This window comes from Protopterus annectens, chromosome 3.part1, assembly GCF_019279795.1.
Source record: "Protopterus annectens isolate FY-2018-M chromosome 3.part1, PAN1.0, whole genome shotgun sequence".
Taxonomy (NCBI): Eukaryota; Metazoa; Chordata; order Ceratodontiformes; family Protopteridae; genus Protopterus; species Protopterus annectens.
Genome location: NC_056732.1, coordinates 1,014,741,035 through 1,014,768,787, shown reverse-complemented (window position 1 = coordinate 1,014,768,787; position 27,753 = coordinate 1,014,741,035). Strand labels below are relative to the sequence as shown.

Here is a 27,753-nt window from a genome sequence, read left to right as displayed (position 1 = left end):
TGGCTGTCCGCTTGTATAAGGCAGTCGTCCAGATATGGGTATATTTGAATCCCCTGAAGTCTGCAGTGTGCAATTACTGATGCCAGGCATTTCGTGAATACTCTGGGCGCAGTAGATAAGCCAAAGGGCAATGCTGAGAATTGATAATGCTCTGAACCTGCAAGAAATCTGAGGTGTCTTCTGCAACTTTGTCTGATAGGGACATGCAGGTATGCCTCCTTGAGGTCTAGAGTCACCAGCCAAGACTCCTTGCCCAGCATGGGAAGGAGTTGCTGTAGAGTCAGCATTTTGAATTTTGGCACAATGAGATAAGTATTCAGTGCGGACAAGTCGAGAATAGGCCTCCATTGATTTTCTTTTCTTGGAACAAGGAATAGTCTGGAATAAAATTCTTGGCCTTGTTCTGAAAGAGGAACCTTTTCTATAGCTTTCATTTGCATTAAGTTGGAGATTTGTTTCAAAGCCTCTGCCCTTTGATTTGGTGGCAGGTCTGGCATGCCTTTTCTTTTTGGCAATGTGTGAAAATGGAACCTGTATCCTTTGTCTATTATTTGCAGGGTCCATTTGTCTCTTGTAATACTGTGCCAATTTTCTGAGAATAAAGAAAGCTTTCCGCCCAAAGGTGCTTCTAATTGAGCCCTGGTTGGCGGAGTCAAAGCAAAGTCATTGAGTCTGTCCTTGTGTAGCAGTTGTAGGTCCTGCACTACCTCTCTGGTTGGGAGGCTGCCATTGACGTCCTCTGTAGGAGCCTCTAGCTTGCCCTCTACCTCTGGCACACCTGTTCTTGCCTCTCTGAAATCTTTCTGTGTCCGGAAAGGACCAATTCTTGGTAGGCCAATTTCTGCTGAATCTTGGTGGTTGGACTTGTAGAAAATCTTTGACTGTTTGCACAGATTTTGCCTTTTCCTCAAATTTCTTTAAGACCTCCTGAGCAGTGGAGCCAAATAACTTTTGCTTCTCCAGTGGAGCATCCAGAAGCTTAGCTTTAACATGGTCTGGCAGAGATTGTTCCTTCAGCCAAGCATGCCTACGATGACTGCACCTGTCATAGCTGACCTACATGAAGCTTCCAATGCATCATAACCACACTGCAAGAAATGGTTGCTAACCTGCTGGGAGTTATGCACCAGATCCTGAAGTGATTTGCGATCTAGGGGTTCAGGTGAAGACAGCTTCTTATGCAATTCATCTAACAAATACTCTTGGTACTGTATCATATGAAATTGACAATTTAATGCCCTCATAGAAAGAGTAGCAGAAGTATACACTTTTTACCCCATGCTCTAAAGCCCTGGACTCCTTTTCAGAGGGAAGTGGATTTTTAGTAGTGGCAGCTGCAACCCCTTTAGGGCCCTGGGAAATAGTTTCTGGATCAGCAGAGTGGGCCTTGTAAAGAAAATGATGTGAGTCCGGGACCCTGTAGTACCTATCGGGTTTGACAGGGGCCGGAGGAAGAGTGTCAGGGGTTATGCTAGACTCAGAGTACACATCATCAATGACATTCAAAACAGGAGGAATAGCCAAAGGTCTATGCTGAGGTAAATGCAGAAAAGTTCTTAATCTTTTCCTGGAATCAGAGAATTCCTGGCCCTGCCATTTGAAATGCTCTCTCATAGTGTGAAGGGTCGCCCTGAAGGATAGTTCTTCAGGAGGGGAGGCCGAGGGGATGGATTCCTCTGCATCAGAATCCTCGTAAGCCAAAAAAACCTCATCCTGGTAGTCCGAGAGAGCAGAGCCATCAGAGGCCTCCTCTGAGGAGTGGGGATCAGAGGGCTCAACCCTGGGCCTTTTGTCTAGAGGAGGTCGAGAGCCCCTAATTAAGGAAATAAGGTCCTCTGCTAAAGTTAGAATCTGTGAACTTGTAGAGGGTCCCTGAGGAATAACCCTGGGAGGCATAGCTTTTGTGTGTTTAGTAGCTTTAGCCCTGGTGAATGCCTTTATGGACATGGATGCAGGAGGCCTGGCTGCACCACGTGCTGGTGTAGTTTTGTCTAGAGGAATGGTGTTGGAAGTTTCCAAGACATCAGTTTCTGAAGGAAATTCAATAACCGACTCAGCAGGGGCCTCCGGGGCCGAGGTTGTCGGTTGAGCGGTTTTGGGGGTCGGAAGTACCAAGGAGTCGATTTCAGCCGAGACCAAGACACTCGCGGTAGACCTGGCCGTGGTTTCAGCCGAAACCGCAGCCCGCGTGTGTCAGTCCTTGTCCTTCCGTTTCTTTGTTAAATGTGAAGTCGGAGTCTCCGACGGCATATTGTACAAAAAACTAGCCCCAAAAAATTCCTCTGCAAACTCCGCCCGACGTCTAAGAGTGCGTCGGTTGAAGGAAGCACAGGCTGAACAGGCCGAGACGTTGTGGTCTGGGCCTAGGCAGGGGAGGCAGTAAGAGTGGAAATCCTTATGAGGTACTTGTTTCCCACAAGTTAAGCAATTATTAACTTTATCTGACATCGGCTGAGGCAAGAAAGAGTCCCCAACGGGGTACTTAGCTTTTGAAGTCTTCGGTAGCTGAATTACAGGAGCTGGCTGACCGGCACTTGCGAACTGCTTCTGCTTCGGGCACCACGCAGCAAGAAAGACTGAGGAAGATGGCGTCGGCTGACGCTTTTATACCCCAGGCGCTCTGACGTCGGGGAAAGGGCGACATCAGCCGACGCCGGACCCAGACTTTGGAAGCCAGCCAACCGAAGGGCTGCCTGAGGCAGGACAACCCATATGTGATGACTGCAGATGCATCCTTGAAGGACATCATCATCCACAACATCCAGGACAGGAGAAATGGCCAGGGGTCTGTGCTGCGGAGGATCCAAGAATTCTCTGAGTCTCTTTTTAAAAAGACTGAGGGTAGTCTTGACATTCCCATTGGAAATGCTTCCTTAAAGTATGGAGGGTTTCCCCAAAGGAAAAGTCCTTGGGTGGAGAGGCTGAAGGAATGGATTCCTCTGCATCAGAATCCTCATAAGCAGAGAAGGGTTGCATGTCTTCATATTCAGATGCATCAGAGTTATCAGAATCCTGTTCAGATAAAACTACTGGGGACATATCTTTTTCTTTAGGAAGGGGTAGCTTGGCTTCCCCTGATCAGCATTATAAGGTCTTCTGCCATTTTAAGCATTTGAGACTGAGGCAAGGAAGCAAGTGTCTGAGATTGGGTCGTCGGTTTCTTGGGCGTGGTTCGTACCCTGGGCCTTTGAAACTCGGTAGTTTTCGAAAGAACGGTAGACGCGAAAGAAGTCTGTTTGTGTCGAGAATCGATAGTGCGAAGTACTACCTCGGATGCCGGTGCCTGCTCAGCAGCTCCGGACCCATCCACGGTACAGACAACCGCAGGTTCCTTAGTCGAAGAAGAGTTTTGCAGCATACCTGACTCCGAAAGGGTCTTGGTAGCAGCCTGCGAATCCACAGAAGCGGGCATCAGGGGCTGTGAAAGCACCTCACTGAGGACTGGAGAACTGAAGACCAGCTTAACGGAAGCGTCATCTGTAGGTTTGGACCTGTGCGGTCTGTCTCTGTCTTTATCCTTACGTTTTTTCGGAAGGTCTGCTGTCGGATGGCTTACCAAAGCCATATCGGAATTCGAGGACTGAGAGTGAAAATGTCTAGCTACAATAAGGGCTTGACAACGTATAGTTCTGGCATTGAACAAAGCACAAAAGCGACAGCGAGGATGTCGTGGTCTGGGCCTAAGCAAGTGACACAGTAAGAATGAAAGTCTCGATGTGGAATTTGCTTTCCACAGGCAAGGCAATTGTTAACTTTTTCCGACATCGGTTAGAGCAAGAAAAAAGGATCCCCAACGGCATACTTAGCTTTAGAAGACTTCAGCTTCAATTTGGAAGACGAAACTCAGGTAGCGGCCAACCGGCACTCGTGCGAACTGCTTCTGCTTCGGGCTCCTTGGCAGGAAAGACTGATGTAATGGCGTCGGCTGCCTTACTTTATACTACTGACGACCTGACGTCAGTCCTGAATTTTAATCACCCTGTGAATTACTCAAGTTTTGCATTTTCCACCATTCCCTCTCAGCAGGCTTTTCCCTCATTTTTATAACCTTCTCATGTGGAACAGCTAATTTCTTTCTTAAATGTGACTACTGAAACAAACTGTTGTCTTGCTGCTTCTTAGAGCTCAGCAAGAAAAAACATTTGCAACCTTAATACAGTAAATAAATACAATGTGTGAGCACAGATAAGGAATACTTACATCAATAAAAAGTACTCAGAAACACACTATCCAGTTTAAGCAATTTTAATATTCAACAAATTGGGCAATAAACCACAGCTATGTTGTTTTACACAGCTGACAGCTATCAATACAATGAAAAAAAATTAAACACAGATAACCATGTTATTTACTGTATTCTAATGCATCGGTGGTTGAAGTTTTTTTTCCAGTCTGTACAATCTTTCAATCAGCCAACTAACATTGCACTGCCAAACATCTTCTTCAAGCAGTATGTCCATAGCATTTAACATGGCCATTTGAGGTTAGAAAGCTATCCATTCAGTTCAATGTGAAAACTGAAGAAATGAGAGAACACAGTTATGTTTAAACAAGTCAAATGTAAACTGATTTTTGCGCCCACACAGTGTAAAGCTTCACAGCATACCAATAATCAGGAGACGTTAATTTGATTGAAAAGTTTATCCTTGATAACCTGTGACATTAAGCCATGGATAGCCTCTATTGTGGTCTTGCAACTGAAAAACAAAATCAAATTGAAACAGCTATAAAAAAGAACAGACAATTTTAAAATTAAAAATGAAGGCAAATAAAACAGAGAAATTTAACTCGAAGGGGATCAAGGCCTACCCCACAGTACCCATGAAATTTCTAGAATGAAGTGCAATATACTCACGACTGGAGAATATGCGATTCAGAAGGTGTTATAAATGCCAGTTTCCGGAGAAATTATAATTAACAAATTAATACAGTACTTCCAGCTTACAAAAACAGAATTAAATTAACAGACAGAAAGCTGCCTCCACCCTAAAAATTAACAAAACAGTACTGTAGGGCAAGGAATAGACATTCCATTTTGGGGGGGGGCATAAATACTTTGATTTGGAATAAAAGGGTGAAGTGTGCGATACAGAACACTGAACAAGGTCTTTAAAATGCTAAGCTAACAATTCAGTTAAGTAGCCCTTACTGCAATTTCAGGTCAACAGCATCTCAAGCAAAAGAGCACTCTCATCAGAAAGATCCTCTTCTAAGCAAGAGATACTCTCAGCCAAATGTCTTGAAAGTCACCTGGGCCATTCTCTTTCATTTGGACTATACAACTTTGGTTTCAAAGGACTGCCATCAAATAGGCAGGGTGGAACCCTGCCCCTTTATAAAGGGAAAAACAAGGAAGACGGCATCCATGCAAGTACTTACATCAGAAACTACTGAAACAACAACAGAACAAAAGAGTGGGCCATACTTCTCTCAAATAGAAGCTAAACAAATCAGACACAAAACCCCTGAAAGCCAGAAATTGTGCATACATCTTAAAATGTGGTCTGGAATGTGAGAAGAAAAGTACAGTTGTGTACACTTATAATAAATGTAGATGTTCGAGTGTATTCACTGTTGCAGTCATTACATTAGGGCAATCTGCTGGCAGGTTGCCCTCAGTCGGCCTGAATTCCAAAGTCTTGGGTCCTGCGTCAGTTGCTGTCTTCTCTTACACGTCAGGGGAATAAAACATGCAGCCGATGCCATTTTCTTTAGTTTTTCTTGCCCCCGATGTCAGGTGCCTCCAAAAAGGTAGCAAAATTATATATATATATATATATATATATATATATATATATATATATATATATACACACACACACATGCATCAATATAAACTTTACCTTCATCTACAAGCAAATACACCACATAGGTTGTAGAAGATAGAGAAGGAAAGATAAACTTCAGAATGACAGGGGGATGGCGGGAGGGTAACCTGGACTGCAACAGTGAATACACTCGAACATCTACATTTATAGTAAGTGTACACAACTGTACTATGTTCTTCGTGTTTCACTGTTGCAGTCATTACATTTGGGTAGAATCCCAAAGCTATGGTTGGGAGGCTGAGGTAAAAAGAAGTTATGTACTCACCATAACGTTCCATCTGAGTAGGTAACTTCATTTGTCTGCAACCTGTGGGTATCGGATCTGAGCCGGCAGCTTTCCTAGCTAAAAGATCTGAGCTCCAAGCTCCTCCCCTACCCATAATGCCCTGCCATCTCCCTCTAACCCTCAGATCGAGTTTGCCAAAAAAAGGCAATAGGAAAATTACTATAACACAGGAAAGGATTACCATACATTCCACCTGATGTCATCTGGAAAAGACATATCCTGATCCTTTGATAACGAACTAAGGGTCCGGGGGATGGAGGGAGGGTCGGTTGCAGACAAATGAAGTTACCTACTCAGATTTAATGTTATGGTGAGTACAAACCCTTTTCAACTCAGTCCATCCCATATTTCTAGCTCCCTTAGAAATACTAGTCCCCTTCTCTCCTCAACATTCTCAGCTCAAGGAATTTAATCTCGTGGAATCACAGGTGCACTTCTAGCTTTTGTCCACTAGATGGCACCCTCTCTCCACTATTCGACTTCCCACATCTCTCACTTTACTTGCTTTACTATTCTCTACAAGTTCTAATTTCTTTTCTTCTCCCTCCTTTTTCAAACATCTTTGGCCATTCTATCCTTCTAAATCCTTGTCCCCTGTACTTACCTTCTCCAACCAACATCCCACTGATAGGTTCTCGCTCTGATCCTACCTTCCTTGGCTCTACCCGCTCCGTTCGCCCTGCGGGCTCACTCCGCTCCCCTACCCTGCCCCCAATTCCCACCCACCCCAGCACCTCTACATTAATACCTTCATAACCACACCCACTACACTACCTAGCCAACTAGTTTCCAAATCTCTGTCAACACCCACTCTCTTACCCCACCCATAACAATCACTGAACACACCTACAAAACCCAACCTAGCCAATTAATTAGTCTCCCTTCTCAGTCAACACCCACTCCCAAACCCCACCAATACTCGCACATTACTCAAAATCTCCACTCCATCAGAATAATTACAAACATAGCTACACCTCTATACATACAACACTCTTACACCTATAGTTTACTCAGCAACTACATACCAACTCTCAAGAACCATCTTTAACTACTTCATCATTATGATCTCTAAACCTTCTACCTTCTCCACTCTGCTTTTACTTCTCCTCAACATATCCTATATCTACTACCTCACCCAGCACAATCATATTAATCACTCACAATCCTTTCATGTAACCAACCATCTCAACTCACCTCCCTTAAACTCTCACACCATAATGTCTCCTCACCAATATGATATAAGCAACCATCTATTCTTCCCTTATAAACTTACCACCCTTCATAAACATTCTACCACCAGAGCAACTAACAAATCCCTCATCACCATAATAAAGCCTAACCCATATTCTAAACTGTCCAAATACCTATCCAACCCAATCCTATATCTAACTATTACACTATTATCCGGAGATATTCACCCTAATCCTGGCCCCACCACCTCATCCACTACAGACAAGTCCATACTATTCACCTCCCTAAATTCCCCAAAGTATAGTGAACAAAATCCCAAACCTCCATGCCTGGCTCACACACAACAAACCAGACTTTCTATCCATCTCTGAAACTTGGTTAAAACTCCACATAAAAGACTCTGAGATACCACCCCACTACTCAATAATAAGAAAAGACAGAACCCATAAAAAGGAGGTGGTGTAGCTCTCCTATACTCATCCTCCTTATCAGTTACTCCATATAACAAACCTATTCCCCAATTCAATAATGCTGAATTACTCCTAGCATTATTTCAGGTTAATATACACAAACACATATGTATAGCCACCCTTTACATTCCCCCTGGTGATAATATTACTACACTCGAAGACATCCTGTTCTGGCTATCCATTAACAGTACTAATGAAATAATAATCCTGGGAGACATGAATATCAATTGGTCCTCCATTCAATCTCCCACAAACTCTCTTAACATCAACCTTTATATCTTCTCACAGCTAATTAACTCCACAACCCACCCCTCAAAAAACCTATCCAGTGGCAGCATTTTAGACTGGATTTTAGTCTCTCACCTGCATTATTTCTCTGATAATGGTACACTTCCAGACCCTCTTAGCGACCACCTACCCACATTCACATACCGACTCCCTTCACCCATACACCAAACACATAATTATATTACTACTCGCAACCAAAAAATCTTCAACCCTATAACCTTCTCAGACTCCTTAAAAGCTATAAATTGGAACATTCTAAAAACTCTACCTTTAGATAATGCCATTGCCCACTTCAACTCAACCTTCTTGACTACCATGCTCCTCTACGGACTAAGCGAATAAAAATCAAAACTGCCCCTTGGCTAACCAAAAGTACTCTAGTCATCATACAACGCAGAAAAAGTCTGGGCACTCTACCAGAAAAATAAGTCCCCCCTCATTCATAATGAATATAAAACACTTAGAAATAAAGTCAAAAAGCTTATTATCACTGACCGACAAAATTACTTCTCCATACTCCAAAACAGCAATAAAACGAACCCTCAGAAATTCTGGAAAGGAGTAGCCACCCTTATCAATCATGGCAAAATTGACAACCCCAGCCCAGACCCCAGTGCTCCCGACATAGATTTAGCCGCACAATTTAACTCTTTCTTCATAAATTCTATTTCTAAATTAACCTCAACATTCTCTAACACCACTCCTTCCATTTCACCCTCAACTTCCTCTACTAACACTTCTACCTCCTCTCCTACTACTACACTCTCTTGTTCTCCACTATCCCCATTCTCGAATACCCTCTCTACCCCTTCCTCTCCTTTTTCTTTCAAACCTATACCCATATCCACCATAAAAAAACTCCTTCAAAAACTTAACCCAGGCTCTAATGCCCCTGACAACATCCCATCATACTTTCTTAGCATAGCTGCAGAAGCCATTGCCTACCCCCATTAGTATCCTAATAAACCGCTCTATCCAAGAAAGCATAGTACCCCAAATCTGGAAAAAGGCTTTCATCATACCCTTACATAAAGGTGGTAATAACAACAATACAACTAATTTCCGACCCATCGCTATCCTATCTCCCATTTCTAAACTCCTAGAAAAATGTATCCAACTACAACTCCTACCATATCTCGTAGACAATCACCTACTAACTCCAACACAGCATGGTTTTAGACCTGGTCATAGCACTATGACAGCCCTCCTCTCCTTCCTGGAAACTGTAAACAAAGCCCGAGACTCTGGTCATATTGTCTCTACCCTCCTACCTGACCTCTCTAAGGCCTTTGACACCATCTCTCACAAACTTCTTCTAACTAAACTCTCTCAGCTTAACCTATCTTCTTCTTCTCTGAACTGGTTCTCCAGTTACTTATCTAATAGATATCAATCAGTAAAATGGAAAAAGGCCACCTCTTCTTATCTTGCTACCCCAACTGGAGTTTCCCAAAGTTCCATACTAGGTCCTCTCCTCTTTAATATATTCATAAATGACTTCCGCAATTCTATTCCTTTCTCAAATATCATCCAATATGCAAGATGATTCAACTATTATCTGTTCTGCCACATCCCTCCCCATGCTGCAAAAACTTATACAAGATGCATTTTCAATCACAGAACAATGGATGAAAAGAAATTACCTAGCACTAAATGCGTCTAAAACCAAATTAATGGTATTCACTCCCTCTAAAGTCACCTCTATCAATACAAACACTTTTTATATCACTAGTAATAACACCACATCTCTAGAACTGGTGTCTGAAACTAAATTACTTGGGGTCCAAATTGATAGTAAGCTCAAATTCAACTCCCACCTACAACTAAATATCCAAAAAAAACATAAAAAATTAGGCATGCTCTATCGACAAAATAGTTACCTCACACCCTCCACCAAAATCACACTCCACCTCATTTCTTATCCCCTCCCTTCTCTACGGAGCCCCACTCTTAACTAACCTACAATCTTCCCTTAAAACACAACTTTCCTCATGTTACAACAAAATCGCCAAATTTGCTACTGGCCACAAATCATCTAGCCACCACTGTTCTTCTCTCCACAAACTAAAATGGCTAGAACTTTCCAATCATCTCACCTACATTCAACTGACTCTAGCACATAAACTCATTTTCAACCCCCTACTATGTCCATCCCTTTCCTCTGCCTTTAAAATGCACCTACCCAACAGAGTACTAAGATCCAACAACCAAAATCTAATAGAATTCCATAAACCTACTCGCCCCCCAGGTAAAAATCTCCTATCCTATGGCCTAGCACGTCTCTGGAACTCCCTACCCCTATCCATTTGTATCATCTCTAACCACTTCACTTTCACAAAATCTCTTCACTCTCACCTACTATCCCAGTGGGAATGCTCCTGTTCTCATCCATCATAATATAAACTGGCAAACTCTTTTTTCCCTCCCTTCTGCTAACTTCCTCTACTGCCCCTCCTAACTCGTACTCTCTCTACTTGTTCTAACTAAACTTTTTATAAACTGTATTATGTGTCATACTTTCAAGCCTAGTCAAGATTTAGGACCTCTCAGTACTTATATAGAAATGTTTTCGTTACCAGTATTATATCTTCTGAAACTTTCATCACCTGTCTGTACTACTTGAAACATTATGCTTTAAGCTGTATCACTTGAAAATATTGTAATATAACCTAAAACCTACTTGTAACCTTGTTTCTCAAGCCATACTACTTGGAATGTCTTGCTCTAATTTGTTCACTTGTAAACAATGTAATCTAATGTAAAACCTATTGTAACCTTCTTACTGGAGCTTTTCTCCCCATGACTCCATTGAAAACGGGTTCATCTTGGCCCAATGGACTATCCTGGTAAACCAACTGCAAATAAATAAAATAAATAAAAATAAATAACTTATTTTTCTGAAGTAGTTAACTTCATTTGATCAGCAACCTGTGGGACAGAGTCCTCAGCTACCAACAACTTGGGAGGCCCTTATGGAAGGATATTCCGGAGCACTGCAGAGCCAAAAGACGCGCGTCCTCTGGATATTAAATCCAATTTATAGTGTGTAATAAAGGTATGAGAGGAAGCCCAAGTAGCTGCTGAGCAAATGTCATCCAAAGAAACGCTTGACCAGAAAGCAGCAGAAGTAGCCATAGATCGGGTAGAATGGGCTCACACTCTCAGGGGCTCAGGACGACCAGAACTTTTGTATGCAAGGAGGATGCATTGGGAAATCCATCTAGCTAAGGTTATTTTAGTGACTGGTTTCCCCAGACAGGATTTAGCAAAAGAAACAAAAAGTTGATCTGATTTTCGAAGATCTGCTGTTCTGTTTAAGTAAAAATGTAACTGTTTGCGAACATCCAGACAATGAAGTTTATATTCTCCTCTGTTTTGGTAAGAAGACAGGTAGATTGATGGACTGGTTGATATTGGCTTCTGAAGCCACTTTGGGCAGAAAAGAGGGATTCGTCCTGAGGGAGACCATGTCTTTATGAGAGATGATATATGGAGACTTGCTGCAAAGAGCACGAAGCTCCGATATCCTCCTAGCAGATGTAATGGCAATCAGGAAGACCGTCTTCCAAGATACATATTTTAAGTCAACTGAAGCCGCGGGTTCAAAAGGAGGCCCAGTCAGAGCTTGAAGAACTAGGGTAAGATCCCATGGAGGCACTGCATCTTTAATAGGGGGTCTTAACAAAAAGGTTCCTTCCATGAATGTTTTGCAAATCTTGGGGGACGCTAGGGGGCCTGAACTGTTTCCAACGTAGTAGTGGGAAATAACTGCCAACTGAACTTTAATAGTAGAAGCACTAGCCCCTTGATGAAAAGTATGGGAAAGAAAGTCTAGAACTGCTGGGATAGGAGCCGTGAAGGGGTCCAAGCTTCTGTGCTCCGCCCAGACAAAGAAACGTTTCCATTTACTCTTGTAGATTTTCCTGGTAGACTGTTTATGGGTGGCCACCAGGATGGCCTTAACTGAGGAAGATATACCGGGAGTCCTAGCCATTAAGGGAACTGGATCAACCAAGCTGAGAGCTTGAGGTAGTCCAGGTCAGGGGTCTTCAATCCTAATGGATGAGAGATCAGATCCGGATTGGGATCTAAAATCCAGGGAGGCTATACTAGATGAGACCGAAGGTAAGGGAACCAGGTTTGGAGAGGCCAGAATGGGGCTAAGAGGATAACTCTGCTCCCCAACTGACGAGCTTTCTGCAAGAATTTTGTCATCAATGGAAGAGGAGGATAAGCATACAGAAGACCGGATGGCCAAGCGTGAACCACAGCATCTCTGGGGGCTTCCCCTGGTGGGGGAATTAGAGCGAAGAACTCGCTGCACTTTGTGTTCGAAGGCGAGGTGAAGAGATCGCAGCAAGGTTGACCCCATTCGAGGAAGATTTGCTTCGCTACTGCTGGGTTCAGAGACCACTCGTAAGGTGAGAGGATCGTTCGACTCAACCTGTCCGCTAAGATGTTTGACCGACCTGGAATGTGCGTTGCTATGAGAAAGCGGTTGGTGGATATCACCCATTCCCACACTCTCATTGCCTCTCTGCAAAGTGGATAAGATCTGGTTCCCCCCCCTGTTTGTTTATGTACCAGACTACCGACATGTCTGTTTGAATTGCAATAGTTCCTGGAGGAAGAAGGGGAAAGAGAGCCTGCAATGCTAGAATCACTGCCCTCATCTCCAGGACACTGATATGCAGCGAGGTCTCTGAGTCCACGTGCCTTGGACGGATCTGCCCATGCAATGCCCCCGCCCCCCCGAGATGCGTCCGTGGTCACCGTGACTTGGAGAGGGGATATAACGAAGGTGTGGCCTTCACGGAGATCTCTGGAGCGGAGCCACCAAAGAAGAGACTCCCTGCAAATCCTGCTGAGGGGAATAGGTGTAGACAGGGGGTGAAATAGAATGGACCATTGAACTTGCAATGTCCACTGAAGGATTCTCATCTTCAGACAAGCGAAAGGTGATAGACTGATGGCCGTTGCCATGGATCCCAGGGCCCTCAGGACTAGTTCCGCTGGGGGGGGGGGGTTGATGATTGTAAAATATCTAGAAAGTAAAGGCTTAGATTGCGAAGTCTGTCCGCTGTCAGAAAAACTCTGGATTGTGTAGTCTCTATCCTGGCCCCTATGAATTCCAAAATTTGAGTAGGTTGAAGGGAGGATTTCTTGTGGTTGATAGTGATGCCTAGATGGCGGGCTAGATGTAAGAAATAGTCCCTGCCTGAGCAGAGTTGATGCCTGGTGGGGGCGGTTAAGAGCCAGTCATCCAGGTACGGAAAGACCTGTATTCCCTGAAGCCTCAGGTGGGCCCCTACAACTGCGATGACCTTGGTGAACACTCTGGGGGCTGTGGTGAGACCGAAGGGTAGGACCCTGAACTGATCATGGCTGGCTCCCAGCCGAAAGCGGAGGAACCTTCTGGATCGTCTGTCCATAAGAATGTGGTAGTACGCATCCTTAAGGTCTATTGAGCACATCCAGTCGTTGTCCTGCAAAAGTGGGAGAATGGACTGAATAGTGACCATCCGGAATTTTTCTTTGGTGACTGACAGGTTCAGTGTGGACAGGTCGAGAATGGGTCGTAAGTCTCCCATCTTTTTTGGCACCAAAAAAAACCTGGAGTAAAAGCCTGATCCAGATTGCTCGAGGGGGACGCGCTGGATGGCTCTTTTTCTTAGCAGCCCTAGAATTTCGGATGCTGCTACCTCCCTCTGATCGGGTGGAACATCGGGGAGTCCTCTTGACCGGGGAGGATAAGTTAGGAAAGGGATAGAATAGCCTCTGGATATGATTCGGAGCACCCAGCGATTTGTCATAATGGACTCCCAATTTGCTAGCTGTTCTGAGAAGCACCCCCCAACTGCCTCCAGAGAGGAGCAGTCGGGCAACCCCTCAGAGTTGCTGCGCGGGTCGATCCGAAAAAGGTTCTCTCAACCCAAACTTCTTCGGCCGCCCTCTGCCTCTGGGCCGGCGTCCACCCTGTCCTCCTCTGCCTCTGAAGGACGAGGGATCCAGAGCAAAACGGGATTGTTGAGCTTTCCGGAACCACATCTTTTGTCCTCTTTGGTTCCTGGAGTAGGACGTCTGAGGAGCAGAGAAGTGGATCCCGACGGCAGACAATGTCTTCCTGTCTTTCTCGCTCTGGAGAAGCGTATCACTGACGGTTTTGCCGAAGAGCGTAGAACCGTGAAAAGGGGCGTTTGCGAAGGATGCCTTGAAGGGTTCCGCAAAATCACAGAGACGGAGCCAGGCCTGTCTACGTAAGACGAAGCCCGTTCCGCTAGCTCTAGCTGCTCCCTCCATAGCATGGGAGAGAAGCCGCATAGATGTCTTGGTAATTGACTTGAGAGTTGCCGTTCGAGCCGAGAAGGTCCGCTTGTCCCCAGTCGACATGGACTCTGGGGATGACCGAGCGTACTCTTTAATCAGGTCCCGCTGGAGCCGAATCACGTGCCATATAATTCAGTGACCTTACAGAGAAGGTTGCTGAAGCGAACATCCACTTTCCAAGGCGGTCCATCATCCGAAACTCCTTGTCTGGAGGATGCACCGAGGAACTCTCCTGTGCTAATTCCTTTTTAGTGGCAGCCGCCACCACCATGGCATCCACTGGGGCACCCTTGCTCCAAACTGTCCTGTCCATGGGAGGGCTGAGGATCCTGTCCGGTCTCTTGGGTATTGTCTTGACAGTGTCCGTCTCCTTCCATGCCCTGGTAGTTATGAGGTCCACCAGGGGGTCGGAGGGAGGGGACACCCAAGAGGTAGATGGGCCTGCGTCAAACGCCTCCAGAAACGCAGACTCATCCGAGGAAGGTTTTTGGTCAGACCACCCCCCTCTAATGCGCAACATTTCCATAATGTCTCCAAAGGAGATGTCTTCGGGGGTGACCTTGGGGAACCTTCCCCTTCCTCTAAGTCAGTGTCCTCCGTGAGGGACTCAGGTGAGTCCAAGTGCCTCGTCTTGCACTTTCGTTTGTGAGGGACCTCCTCAGGGGGGCTGTCCGAAGAGGCCTCACCAACAATGTCCTGTTCATCTACGGGAACAATCTGGGACGTAGGCGGAGGCTGTCCCTGGGGCCGGATGATGGAAGACAGGCCCGTCTGAGTGGGAATGGCGGGTTGATCCGTAGCAAGAGCCTTTGGCCTCGAATCCCTCGAAAGGACCCTCTCCACGATGTCGAATGCCGAGGGAGAACTGCTTTCCCTCGTATCCAAAAGCAGTCCTCTCGGATCAGATGTGCGGACCGGCGCCGAAGGTGACCCGATCGGATCCGAAAGGGTAGTGTGCTCTGACCTTAACGGAGCCGAAGGCCCACTAACCCCTCCAGATCAGATGCTCAACTCACGGCCCCGAGAGCTCGGATCTGAAAACGGAGCAGACAGACTCGAGGGTAGAGTCGGTGCTGAAGTAGGAAACACTGTCGGCGCCGACCCCACCCCGGCTCCGAAGCTAGTCGGATCAGACCGCTGCGAACCCAGACAGTGGGTCGGAGAAAGAGCAATGGGGGCGAAAAAAGGTGTCGAGCTCCCCCACGAGGGGGGGGGCAAGAGCACTCCCATATGCAGCTGGGCCTGGAGAAATCGACGCATCATCCGGTCCATGTCTGCTTCCGATAAACTCCTCGTAGATCTGGATGAGGCCACCGAGGCCGGCCAGGAAGGCCTTCTAGACGACCTCGAAGGTGACCGGGGTCTCCTCCTCCGGCTCCAGGGAGAAACGTGGAGAATGGAGCCAGGAGGGGGAAGGCCGGGAGACCTTAAGGGGAGAGGCAAGCTGTTTGGACGGCGGTGCCGAAGGGGTCTACTCGGACCGCCTCTTGTGGCTGCGGTGCCTCTCTTTCTCTCTCTCCCTATCCTTTTTGTTCTTCTTTTTGCCGTCCCTTTCCTCCTGGGCCAACGAGGGAGGTTGAGTCCCGGCCAGGGGATCGGGAGTGGCAGATGGGGCAGCCGTGGCTGGCGCCACAGAGGAGGAGGACAACGAAGCGGAATCAGGGGGCAAAAGGCCCGCAAGGATAAGTTTCATCCTCCTATCCTTCAAAGCCCTGGGGTTGAAGGCTGCACAAATAGTGCAGCCCGAAGAGAGGTGATCAACCCCCAGGCAAATGATGTACCGAGTGTGGCCATCCATACATTTAGAGAAGATAGCTTTAGGGCCTTCAGACATTATAGAAAAGAAAACAGGCCCCCACAGCACACATCTTCACACACACAGGAGGAAGGAGAATAATTTTAACTTAACCAAAAAGGTTTAAAACTACCCACAAAAGTTAAGAAAGTTAAGAGGGAGTTCACACACACAAAGACAGAAAATTCTGACAGAAAATTAAACTTTTTTAATCCTAAACTCACAGTACCATGCTCGGAGCTCGTTCCGAGAAGCTTACAGAAGTCGCGGCAAACGAGATCTGGGGGTTAGAGGAAGATGGCAGGGCATTATGGGTAGGGGGAGCTTGGAGCTCGGATCTTTTAGCTAGGAAAGCTGCCGGCTCGGATCTGATACCCACAGGTTGCTGATCAAATGAAGTTAACTACTTCAGATCCAGCATTAGGTGCGGCTATAAGGCCCTGTAGCACTGCAGTGGCAAAGCCTGCCCTGGACTTAGAGTAGAGAAGCAAATGGTAATGCTTTGTAAAGGTGTGAACAGAACTCCAAGTAGAAGCCTCTAGAATGTCTTTGGTTGGTACTCCTCTGAGAAAGGCTGCAGAAGTAGCTGTAGCTCTGGTGGAATGAGACCTAATGCCCTTGGGCACAGGTTTACCATGGTGTAAGTAGCAGAAATGGATGCAGTGGCTTATCCACTTTGAAATTGTCTGCCTTGAAATAGCCTTTCCTTCTGATCCTGCAGCATATGACACTAGTAATTGCTCAGTTTTTGTTAGAGATTTTGTCCTGCTCAAGTAGAATCTTAGCTAGCTGTGTACGTCCAAGGAATGCAGAATTCTCTCCCCCTTGTTCTGCAGATTTGGATAAAAAGTTGGCAGGAATTGTTTGATTAAGAGCCACATTGGAAACCACCTTGGGCATAAAAGTAGGATTTGTCCTCAGAGACACCCTGTCTGGGTAAAATATGATAAAAGGTTCTACAGCCATGAGGGCTGGTAGCTCTGACACTCTTCTTGCTGAAGTAATTTCTAGTAGCAGAGCTGTCTTCCATGATAAGAACTTTAGATCAGCAGTAGCAGCTGGTTCAAATCGAGGCAGGGTGAGCTTTTCCAACACATAATTGAGGTCCTATGCAGGTAATGGTGATCTTCTAGGAGGCCTTAAATTTTTGGCTCCTCTAAGATACTGGTTTAGTAAAGGATGAGAAAAGATTGGTGGCTCTGTACTGTAATGAGCCGAAATGGCAGAGGCATGGATTTTGATTGATGAGAAAGATGGGCCTTTGTCAAGCATCTCAGTTACGTATTGTAATATCTGAGGAATATTTGGTTCTGCTATTACCAGTTCCTTGTGCTTGATTCCAATCACAGAATCTCTTCCATTTGTCAGTATAAGATTTTCTAGTACTAGGCCTTCTGGCTTCCAAAATAACATCCATCACAGCTTTACTGAGAGGTGTTGTTTGTACGACTACATGATTAGCCATGCTGCCACGTTCAGAGTCTGTAGTTGATTGTGCAGGATCTGATTGTTTTGCTGGGACAGTAGTTGTGGTTTTTGAGGCAAGGTCCAAGCTGGGTATTGAGCCAAGTTCCTTAGGACTGGGTACCAGTATTGGCGGGGCCAGTCCGGGAAAATTAATATCATCTTTAGCTTCTGTTGTCTGTCTTTTAAGAGGACCTTGGGTAGACGAGGCAGAGAAGAAAAGACGTAAACTGAAAGGTTTTTCCAACTGAAGGATAGGGCGTCCACTTTCCATGCTTGTCTGTGATAAGTCCTTGTACAGAATCTTTTCAACTGATAATTCTGAGGAGAGGCAAATAGATCTATGTCTGGGCTCCCCCATTTCTCTGTTATCATACTGAAGACTTGTGGATTTAGTTTCCACTCGTGAGGATCCATAAGGTTTCTGCTTAAATCGTCTGCCAGAGTGTTTTGTTTTCCTGGCAGGAATTGAGCTTGAAGGTGTATTTGGTAGGTCAAAGCTGTGTCCCATAGTGCCATGGTTAATCTGCAAAGGGGGTATGAGTGTGTGCCCCCTTGCTTGTTTATATACCACATGACTGTGGTGTTGTCCGTCTTCATCAGTAGTTGTCCTGGATGAAGTAAGTCCTTGAAAGCTGTTAGGGCATTTTGAGCAGCTAGCACCTCTTTCTGGTTGATATGAAGATGCATTTGTTTTGTTGTCCATAAGCCCTGAATGCATCTTCCTGCCATGTGGGCCCCCCAGGCATAATCTGATGCATCTGTTGTTAAGGTTCGGCTGGCAGGGGGTAGAGTGAAGGGCAGTCCCATGTTTTGGTGACATGCCTTTGCCCACTGTAGAAACTCCTGTTGCAGGCAGGGAATGAGGGGAATCATTGTTTCTAGACTGTGTGAATGTTGACTCCATAAACTTTTTAGGTACCATTGAAGTTTCCTCATATGCAGTCTTGCATATGGAATTAATAGGATGCAGGATGCCATGAAGCCCAGAGCCTGCAGAATTTGCCTTGCAGAAGACTGGGTTTTTGTTGCCATCAGTTTGAAGTAAGCAGTCAGTTGCCTTTGCTTGTCTGGCGTGAGGTAAGCCATCTGGGCAGATGAATCCAAGCTTGCACCCAGGAATGTTATCTGTTGAGAGGGTACCAGTTGTGATTTCTTTTCGTTTATTGTGTACCCTAGGCATGTTAGAAGCCTTTTCACAAACGCCAGGTGTCGAAGAAGAGTGTCCTTGTTCTCTGCTTGAATGACACAGTCATCCAAGTAAGGATATATTTATATACTTCTTTGTCTGTAAAATGCAATTACTGCTGCCAGGCACTTTGTAAAGACCCTGGGCGCAGTAGATAAGCCAAAGGGCAGTGCAGAGAATTGGTAATGCATTAAGCCAGCCTTGACTCTGAGGTATCTTCTGCACAATTGTCTTATTGGGACATGCAGGTATGCCTCTTTTAGGTCTAAAGTCACCAGCCAAGCATTCTTGCCCAGCATGGGCAGAAGCTGCTGCAAAGTCAGCATTTTGAATTATGGAATGTCCAGGTATGTGTTCAAAATCGATAAATCCAGTATTGGCCGCCAGGCCTTGTCCTTTCTGGGTACCAAGAACAGTCGTGAGTAAAAACCTTGTCCTTTTTTCCTGTTCTGGTATTGTCTGAATGGCCCCCATATCCATGAGGGATGTTACCTGTTTCTGTGCCTCTGCCCATTGATTTTTTGGCAGATCTGGCCAACCATTTGCCATTGGCAGAGTATGGAAATGGAATCTGTATCCCTGTGATACGATATTTAGTACCCACTTGTTCTGGGTTATTAACTGCCAATTTTGAGCAAAAAGTGCTAATTTTCCCCCCTATGGGTGCTGCCAAAAGATAAGTGCTTGGTGTAGGCAGAGGGAAGTCATTGGGATTGCTTTCTGTAGGTTTGCACTTTATCTCCTCCAGATTTGGAGGGGGAAGCGCCCCATTGCTTTGACCTGTATGAATCTTGTGCCTGGTATCTGGAACCCCTAGGGCATCTGGATTTGCCCCCTTTGAGCTCTGTCTGACACAGGACCAATTTTTTGTAGGCCAGTGTCTACTGAATCTGGGTGGCTGCACTTGTAAGAAGTCTTTAACAGTTTGCATAGACTTGGCTTTGTCTTCCATTTTCTTTAAAACCTCTCCTGCCTTAATACCAAACTGAGAATCATGCTGTAAAGGTGCATCTAGCAATTTAGCTTTAACATGATCAGGCAAATTTTGTTCCTTTAACCAGGCATGCCTCCTAATCACAGATCCAGCTGCCCTACAGGAGGCCTCTAAGGAATCAAAACCACATTGCAAAGTATGCTTTCCAACTTGTTCAGCTGCATGCAATAATTCCTGCAATTCTTTATTTTCTGCACATTCTGAAATCAACATAATTTTCTGTTTCAGCAATCTCATAACATGTTGTTGGTACTTAAGCATATGAAATTGACAGTTTAAGGCCCTGATTGCCAAGGTTGCAGATGCATAAACCTTTTTTCCCCATCTGTCTAGTGCCCTTGAATCTCTGTCAGAGGGGGTAGGATTTTTTGCTGTTGAGGCCTTAATTCCCTTTGGACCCTGTGAAATAGTTTCTGGATCAGCAGCAGGGTTACTAAATAAAAATTTATGTGAGTCAGGGACCCTGTAATATCTGTCAGGCTTACTGGGAGCCGGAGATAAGGAGTCAGGGGTCAAGCTCGACTCCGAAAACACATCATCCACAATGTCTAAAACAGGGGGAATGGCTAAAGGCTTGTGCTGAGGGAGAAGGAGGAAATCCCTGAGCCTTTTTTTTGATTCTGAGAAGTCTTGACTCTCCCAGTGAAAATGCTCCGTCAATGCATGCAAGGTTTCTCCAAATGAATAATCCTCAGGAGGAGATGCAGATGGAATAGACTCCTCAGCATCAGAATCCTCATAGGGAGGTATAGATAATTCCTGATCAGAAGAGGAATCAGAAGAAATAGAAACCTGATCTGAAGATTCATAATCAGCGTCTTCCCTAGGCCTCTTATCTGGAGGGGGATGGGTACCCCTGATCAAGGTAATAAGGTCTTCAGCCATTTTGATCATCTGTTTTTTAGGTACAGAGGCCTGTGCATGTGGCTCATGCGTCATTTTTTTAGTTTTAGAAGTTGCTTATCTTTGGTTTTGCAGCTGTAATCGATTTGATATACAAATGTTGAGGTCTGAATACACCCTCAGAAGGCGGTGCCTGCTCAGCGGCTCTGAACCCATCTGAGGGAGATGCATCCGTTGGTCCAATACCTTGAGTATACTGCGGCATGCCGGACTCCACTTGGGTGTTGGTAGAGGCCTGCGACTCGAAGGTAGCGGGCATCAGGGGCTGCGGAAGTGCCTCACTGAGTACCAGCGACTGGCTTAGGAGAAACTTCGTCTGTTTTGGATCTCAACTGCCTTTCTCTGTCCTTTTCTTTGCGTTTTTTTATGTACTCCGGGAGTCGGATTGCTATCAAACGACATTTCTGAGTATTTAAATCCATTTCCAAAATACTTTGATGCAAAAATAAACCGACACTTAATAGAGCGTTGGTTAAATCTAGCACAAAACCGACAGCCAGGCACGTTGTGATCAAGGCCTAGGCAAGGAATACAGTATAAATGGAAATCCTTATGAGGTATTTGCTTCCCACAAGTAATACAATTATTAATTTTTTCTGACATTGGTAAAAAGCAAGGAAAAAGTTTCCCCAACGGGGTACTTATCTTTAGTGAAGACTTCGGTTCTGAAATTCAAACTTGAATATTTCAGTAGTCGTCCGACCGGCACTTGCGAAATGCTTCTGCTTCAGGCACCGCGTGGCAAGAAAGACTAAACAAAATGGCATCGACTGCATGTTTTATACCCCTGATGACCTGACGTCATGGAAGAGAAGACAGCAACCGATGCAGGACCCAAGGACTTTGGAATTCAGGCTGAGGGCAACCTGCCAGCAGAGTACCCTAATGTAATGACTGCAACAGTGAAACACGAAGAACATCCAAAACTAGTGGACTCACATAAAACGCACAGACATGTGACATCTGGTCAGGACTCGGCCCTGAAAGTATGAAACAGAAATCTTTATCGACTCAGCCACCACACTGACAGGATTAATCACAATAACACAGCACACCGATTGTATTTCAACAGACTACAAGCAGTATCAAACAATTTTTAGTTAAGCAGCACACAAACACACATTCTTTTCAGACTCCTGACAGTGTCTCTCATCAAAGAAAGCAAGATAGGCACTTTTTACTCTGTACAAATCACTATTATACAATGACTGGCCATTAGCATTCAAAAAGTAGCATGCTGACTGGTCAGCCAAACTACCGTGCCTGTTGTAAATCTGAGCATATACCAATGGAAAAAGGTCCAGTCACCTAGACTTTCTTCCACTGATACATACTGTAACTTTTAAGTTTTTTAAACACAAATAAATAAATAAACTTAGAAATCTGGAGAGTCTGGACATACGAGAGAGAGAAAGGAAGGAGAAAATACCAAGAAAATCAGGTATGTTATTCAAATCTAAAGAAACGCACCTGATTTTCCTTCTATTTCTACCATTCTCTCCCCTACCCCTAAAGTGTCCGAAACCTTTTTTTTTTTTTGTTAAGGGGGGGGGGGGGGCAATGGAGACCTTCCTTTCTCTGTTGGTTCCTTTCCAAAGCACTGAAGTACTGGATAACAGTGGGAACGCAAGTCCCATACACATGCGCAGTACATCAAAAAAAGCAACATGATATGCTACAGAAGTGGCCACCATTATACAAAGACATTATTTAAGAAAAGTAAGCAATTGCAGGGGATAGTGTCACTGTATAACAGCAATAACTGACTCTGTGTTGTGGTACACTGAAGATTTACTCATGGTTGGCTTTATTTAATGACTCAGGCTTCGCCCTCATGATTAAACTACACCAACCGTGGGTAAATCTTTAATATACCACACTGACTTCATCGGTTATTGCTACAGTACATTCCACTAAGGAATATTTTTTTTTTAAATTATCTGCAGACGGAATCTCTCTGTGAGGGGTGGCACTACAATCTGCTAGCTCTTATGAATGAGGTAGTAGTACTACAAAGGACACTAGAAGAAGACCACACCTGTGCTCTGACTGTTTGATTCTCTGAATGACTTGTGCACGTGAATGATGTCAGCCAGCTAAAAGGTGGTGTTGTAAAGCAATCTACTTGGTTTACAGGACATAAATCAGTGCATTTGGGAAGGTGGGATGTCCTGGACAAACTGCAACATTTGAAACCTGACCAGAGGGATACAGATCCCTATGAGATGACAGACATAGGCTGCTCTCCTGAGATACATTGAAGATCTGGAGTTAAGATGGCCACTACTGAACTAATTTAACATCTATGGGAACTTACGATGAGGAGGGACACTTTGTTTAAGTACAAAGCTGTTTACACAAACAAGAAGTGCAGACTGTTAGTATTTATATCAGTTAATTAAGGACTTGTCTTTCAAACCCCACTCTTGGATTTATTGTCATAACTGTTGTCACTGATGAATGCTATATGGCATAACCTAAGTCACTGTACTGCATGTGGTTTGGACATAAGGACCGCTGAAATAAAAAGCAGAAAGTGCTTATTTCTTGTTTAAAAAGAGACATAACTTGCCCCCTGCAGTGTTTTCCCATCCAATGAATAAAGTACAGTTATGTACACTTACCATAAATGTAGATGTTCGAGTGTATTCACTGTTGCAGTCCTGACTTGTAGGAAACCTGACAGATTCTACAGGGTTATGGATTCAACATAAGCACCTCTTTTAAGAACCTTTCTCAGCAGGAGACAGTGAGGTGGGCTAATCATTTTGCGATTACCCTGGGAGCATCAGAGCAGACAAAGAGGAAAGCACAAAACTGTAAAGGTTTGTGACTATCAAAAGGCTGAAGAATCCCTCAGCTTACTGCTACTATGGGTATAAGCAAGAGTGCCCGCTTTAAAACTGCTATCCCCATGAAAATGCTAGGGAAAAACATGGACTGGAGTTAGAGAGGGGTCAGCATCGTGAATACATTGCCCTGCAGGAATAAGTAGAGGGCCTTAAGCAGTATAGAGAGAATAGCCCCTTTCTATTTGATGTAGAGGGGCTGCTTCCTTTGTGGCCTGTACACTTAATGATCCCATATGTGAAGGTCTCTGCTTTTTTGGGATGGTGAGAAATCCTAGGAAGCCTGATAACTTAGAGGTGAAGTCCCCTGGAAATGATAAGCAGAATTCATTGGTCCAAAGAAATGAGAGGCCAGTTTCTCTGAATAGAGGCAGTCTTTCTTCAGGTCTGGGAAAAGGACTAGGAGGGCAGCGTGCCTTAAAGAAGAAAGATTGCAACATGTCCCTGGTGTTGGAGAGGTGCAGTGTCCTTGCCCGGGTTCCTGTTGCTGTGTGTGGTTCCTTTTCCCTGTGGGCCTTTCCTTGACCTACTTTGGGTTGGGGAGGAAAGGGCCACAGCTTAGTGGGACAGTTTATACTGAAACAAGGCGGTTGTATCTGCAAGAAACCTTTGGCTGTCTGCATAGACTGAGCTCTGTCCCCTATTTATTAATTAATACTTTGAACAGGCAATTAGTGTAGTAAAGGTCCCACCATCTCATATCCAACCATGAAGTTAACTTAAGAGCAGTTTCATTTAATGTGAACTCTTTACACCACTTTAGAAATTAATTTAGTTGGGCCTTCTTTCCACAGACCTTCACAGTAAATAGACTCTGCCCAGCTGGGGTATCCTAGTAACCAAATACCAAAAATAATCAGCAACACCACAAAGTACTACAAAAATAAGAAATAAAACACTCAGAAACTAAACTTTCATAGTAACAGTCCATTCACCTCAGAAACTGACTTACACTTTGTCCAATGCAGATGGCAAAGATTTGTGAAAACATAGGATGTTTAATATTGTACTAACGACTCAATTCAACATGTTGATATACGAGGTATGAAAAATTACAGGAAGAGTTGTGGTGGAATCTAAACAACAAAGGGAAACAATTACAAGTATAGGCAACTATAGTCGCCCTCAAAGAGGTAAGAATGAAATGAAGGATACATTGAAAAAACAGAAAGAAACAGGTAAAAGGAGATAGTTGGAGACTACAGAGTTGGAAATGGTAAATAAAAAAGCAGTCAGTTTCAGGGGAGGTAAGAGAAATACAAGGGTAAAACAGTATGTTGGAAAACACAAGTAATAAGAACCTTAATACACAATCTGAAATTTGAAAGATTAATACTGTCTTTAAAGTATAAGTTCCTTTAAACCACAAAAAGTACAGTTGTGTACACTTACCATAAATGCAGATGTTCAAGTGTATTCACTGTTGCAGTCATCACTTGTGGGTTTATCCCTGATGGGTAGCCCGCGGTCGGCCCGAAAAACAGAGTCAAGCTTTTCCCCTGCGCTGGCTGCTGTCATCTGTGGACTGACATGAGGTCGTCAGTGGTATAAAGGAGAGCAGCCGGCACCAGTACATCAATTTTTCTTGCCCTAACCTGCCGGAACCCCTTGAAGGAAATGTTTTAAAGAGCCTCTGGTGGCCCAAGGCCACAAGAATGACAGTTGATCTCCAAAAATGATAAGATTAAGGGGGAAGGAAAGAGGGAAAATAGGACTGCAACAGTGAGTACATTCGAACATCTACATTTATGGTAAATGTACACAACTGTACTACATTCTTCGTGTTTCACTGTTGCAGTCATCAATTGTGGGAGGATTCCCAAAGCTGAGAAAGGAAGTATGAAATTCCTAGGATTGAGCTAGCATGCCTTGCAGGACTGCAGAGGCAAAGCCTGACCGAGCCCTGGAGAACAGAGGCAGGTGGTAGTGTTTAGTTAAGGTGTGGACTGAGGTCCAAGTGGCAGCTTCCAGGATGTCCCTGGTGGGTACTACTCTAAAGAAAGCAGTGGAAGTAGAGGCTGCCCTAGTGGAATGTGTTCTGATAGATTTAGGAGGAGCTGTTCCATGAAAAGTGTAGAAGAACTGTATGCAGTAAGATATCCATTTTGAAATGGTCTGTTTGGTGATGGGCTACCCCCTCCTTCCCTGGGGCGAAAGCAACCAACAGTTGATCCGTCTTCCTAATGGACTTTTTTTCTGTCCAGGTAGTATCTTAACTGTCTGTGCACATCCAGCGTGTGCAGGATTCTCTCCCCTTTATTCTGAGGGTTTGGAAAAAAGGTGGGGAGATGCATAGCCTGGTTTAGGGTAACATCTGATACTACCTTTGGTACGAAAGTACAGTTGGGTACACTTACCATAAATGTAGATGTTCAGAGTGTATTCACTGTTGCAGTCATCACATCTGAGTTATCTGCCTGCAGGTAGCCCTCAATCAGCCAGAATACCAGAGACTTAGTATTTCTGCGTCAGTTGCTGTTGCTCCAGGATTGACATCAGGTCGTCAGGGGTATAAAAACAAACAGGCAGCCGACGCTATTACATCAGTTTTTCTTGCCCCAAATGTCAGGAGCCCCCCCCCCCCCCCCAAATAGGGAGCTAAATTATGGTTGGGGGGAACCACCAGTAAAAGGTAAATACCAATACCCCAGAAGGGGTGAAAAATAGGCATACAGAGGAGAGAGATAGAAAGCCAGGGGGCTGGAGGGAGGGAAACCAGGACTGCAACAATGAATACACCCGAACATCTACATTTACGGTAAGTGTACACAACTGTATTATGTTCTTCGTGTTTCACTGTTGTAGTCATCACACTTGGGCGGATTCCCAAAGCTGAAGAAGGGTGGAGGCAGTCAAGAAGAGTTAGGGCTGGCTAGTATGCCTTGCAGGACTGCTGTAGCAAGATCTGCCCTGGATTTGGAAAAGAAAGGGCAGGTGGTAATGCTTGGTGAATGTGTGTACAGAACTCCAGTTAGCAGCTTCCAGGATGTCCCTGGTAGGGACTCCCCTGAGAAATGCTGTAGAGGTAGATGTTGCTCTAGTGGAATGTGTTCTGACCCCCTGAGGGGTTAGTTTCCCATGGTGCTTGTAGCAGAAATGGATGCAGTGTGCTATCCATTTGGAAATGGTTTGTTTTGAAATGGCCTTGCCCTCTGCCCCTGTTGCAAAGCTGACTAATAACTGGTCAGATTTTCTGAAAGGCTTTGTCCTATCAAGGTAGAATCTGAGCTGTCTGTGCACATCCAAGGAGTGCAGGATCCTATCCCCTTTATTTTGAGGGTTGGGGAAGAAGGTTGGCAAATGGATGGATTGGTTGAGAGCCACACTGGACACCACCATAGGCATAAAGGAAGGGTTAGTCCTGAGTGAAACCCTGTCAGCATGGAAAATAATGAAGGGTTCCACAGCCATCAGTGCTTGTAGCTCAGACACTCTTCTAGCTGAAGTGATGGCCAGAAGCAAGGCTGTTTTACAAGAGAGGAATTTTCACTCAGCTGATGCAGCAGGTTCAAAGGGAGGAAGCATGAGCTTTTCCAGTACAAAGTTAAGGACCCAAGCAGGTGTGGGTGCTCTCCTTGGTGGCCTTAAGTTGTCTGCCCCTCTCAGGAACTGTTTGATCAGGGTGTGCGAGAAGAGAGGTGGCTCAGTGTTGTAATGTGCAGAAATGGCGGAGGCATTTATCTTAATGGAGGAGAAGGGCAGGCCTTTGCGGAGTAGATCTGCTAAGTAATCCAGGATTAGAGGCAGGGAGGGCAGAGTAGAGTCCTCTCCTTTGGATTGAACCAATGAGCAGAACCTTTTCCACTTATCAGCATAGGATTTTCTTGTACTGGGTCTTCTGGCCTCAATAATGATGTCCAGCACCTGCTTGCTTAGGGTTGCTGGGGGAGAATTCAAGGAATAAGCCAAGCTGCAAGATTTAGGGGTTGCAGTTGTGGATGCAAAATATGTCCCTCCTGCTGAGAGAGCAGGGTTGGGTTCTGGTGTAGGTGCCAAGGAGGCACCGGTGACAAGCTATGCAGTAGTGGGTACCAGTGCTGGCATGGCCAGTCCAGGGCAATCAGAATTGTCCTTGGCCTGTCTTGTTTTATCTGGAGTAGTACTCGAGAGAAGGGGCGGGGGGGGGGGGCATAGATTGAGAGCTTTTCCTACTGAAAACATAGGCATCC

At 45.0% G+C, this 27,753-nt stretch overlaps 1 protein-coding gene across 1 annotated transcript in view; it reads right to left on the bottom strand.

The window, feature by feature from the left end:
• Positions 1 to 4,229: 4,229 nt before the first annotated feature.
• The window catches only part of COPS5 (COP9 signalosome subunit 5), a 1,046,649-nt gene continuing 1,023,125 nt past the window's right edge, over positions 4,230 to 27,753 (bottom strand). Inside the window, exon 8 of the mRNA XM_044067164.1 lies at positions 4,230 to 4,697. Within this exon, the coding sequence (XP_043923099.1) occupies positions 4,613 to 4,697 (85 nt within the window). The 3' untranslated portion in view covers positions 4,230 to 4,612. The remainder of the gene's footprint in view (positions 4,698 to 27,753) is intronic.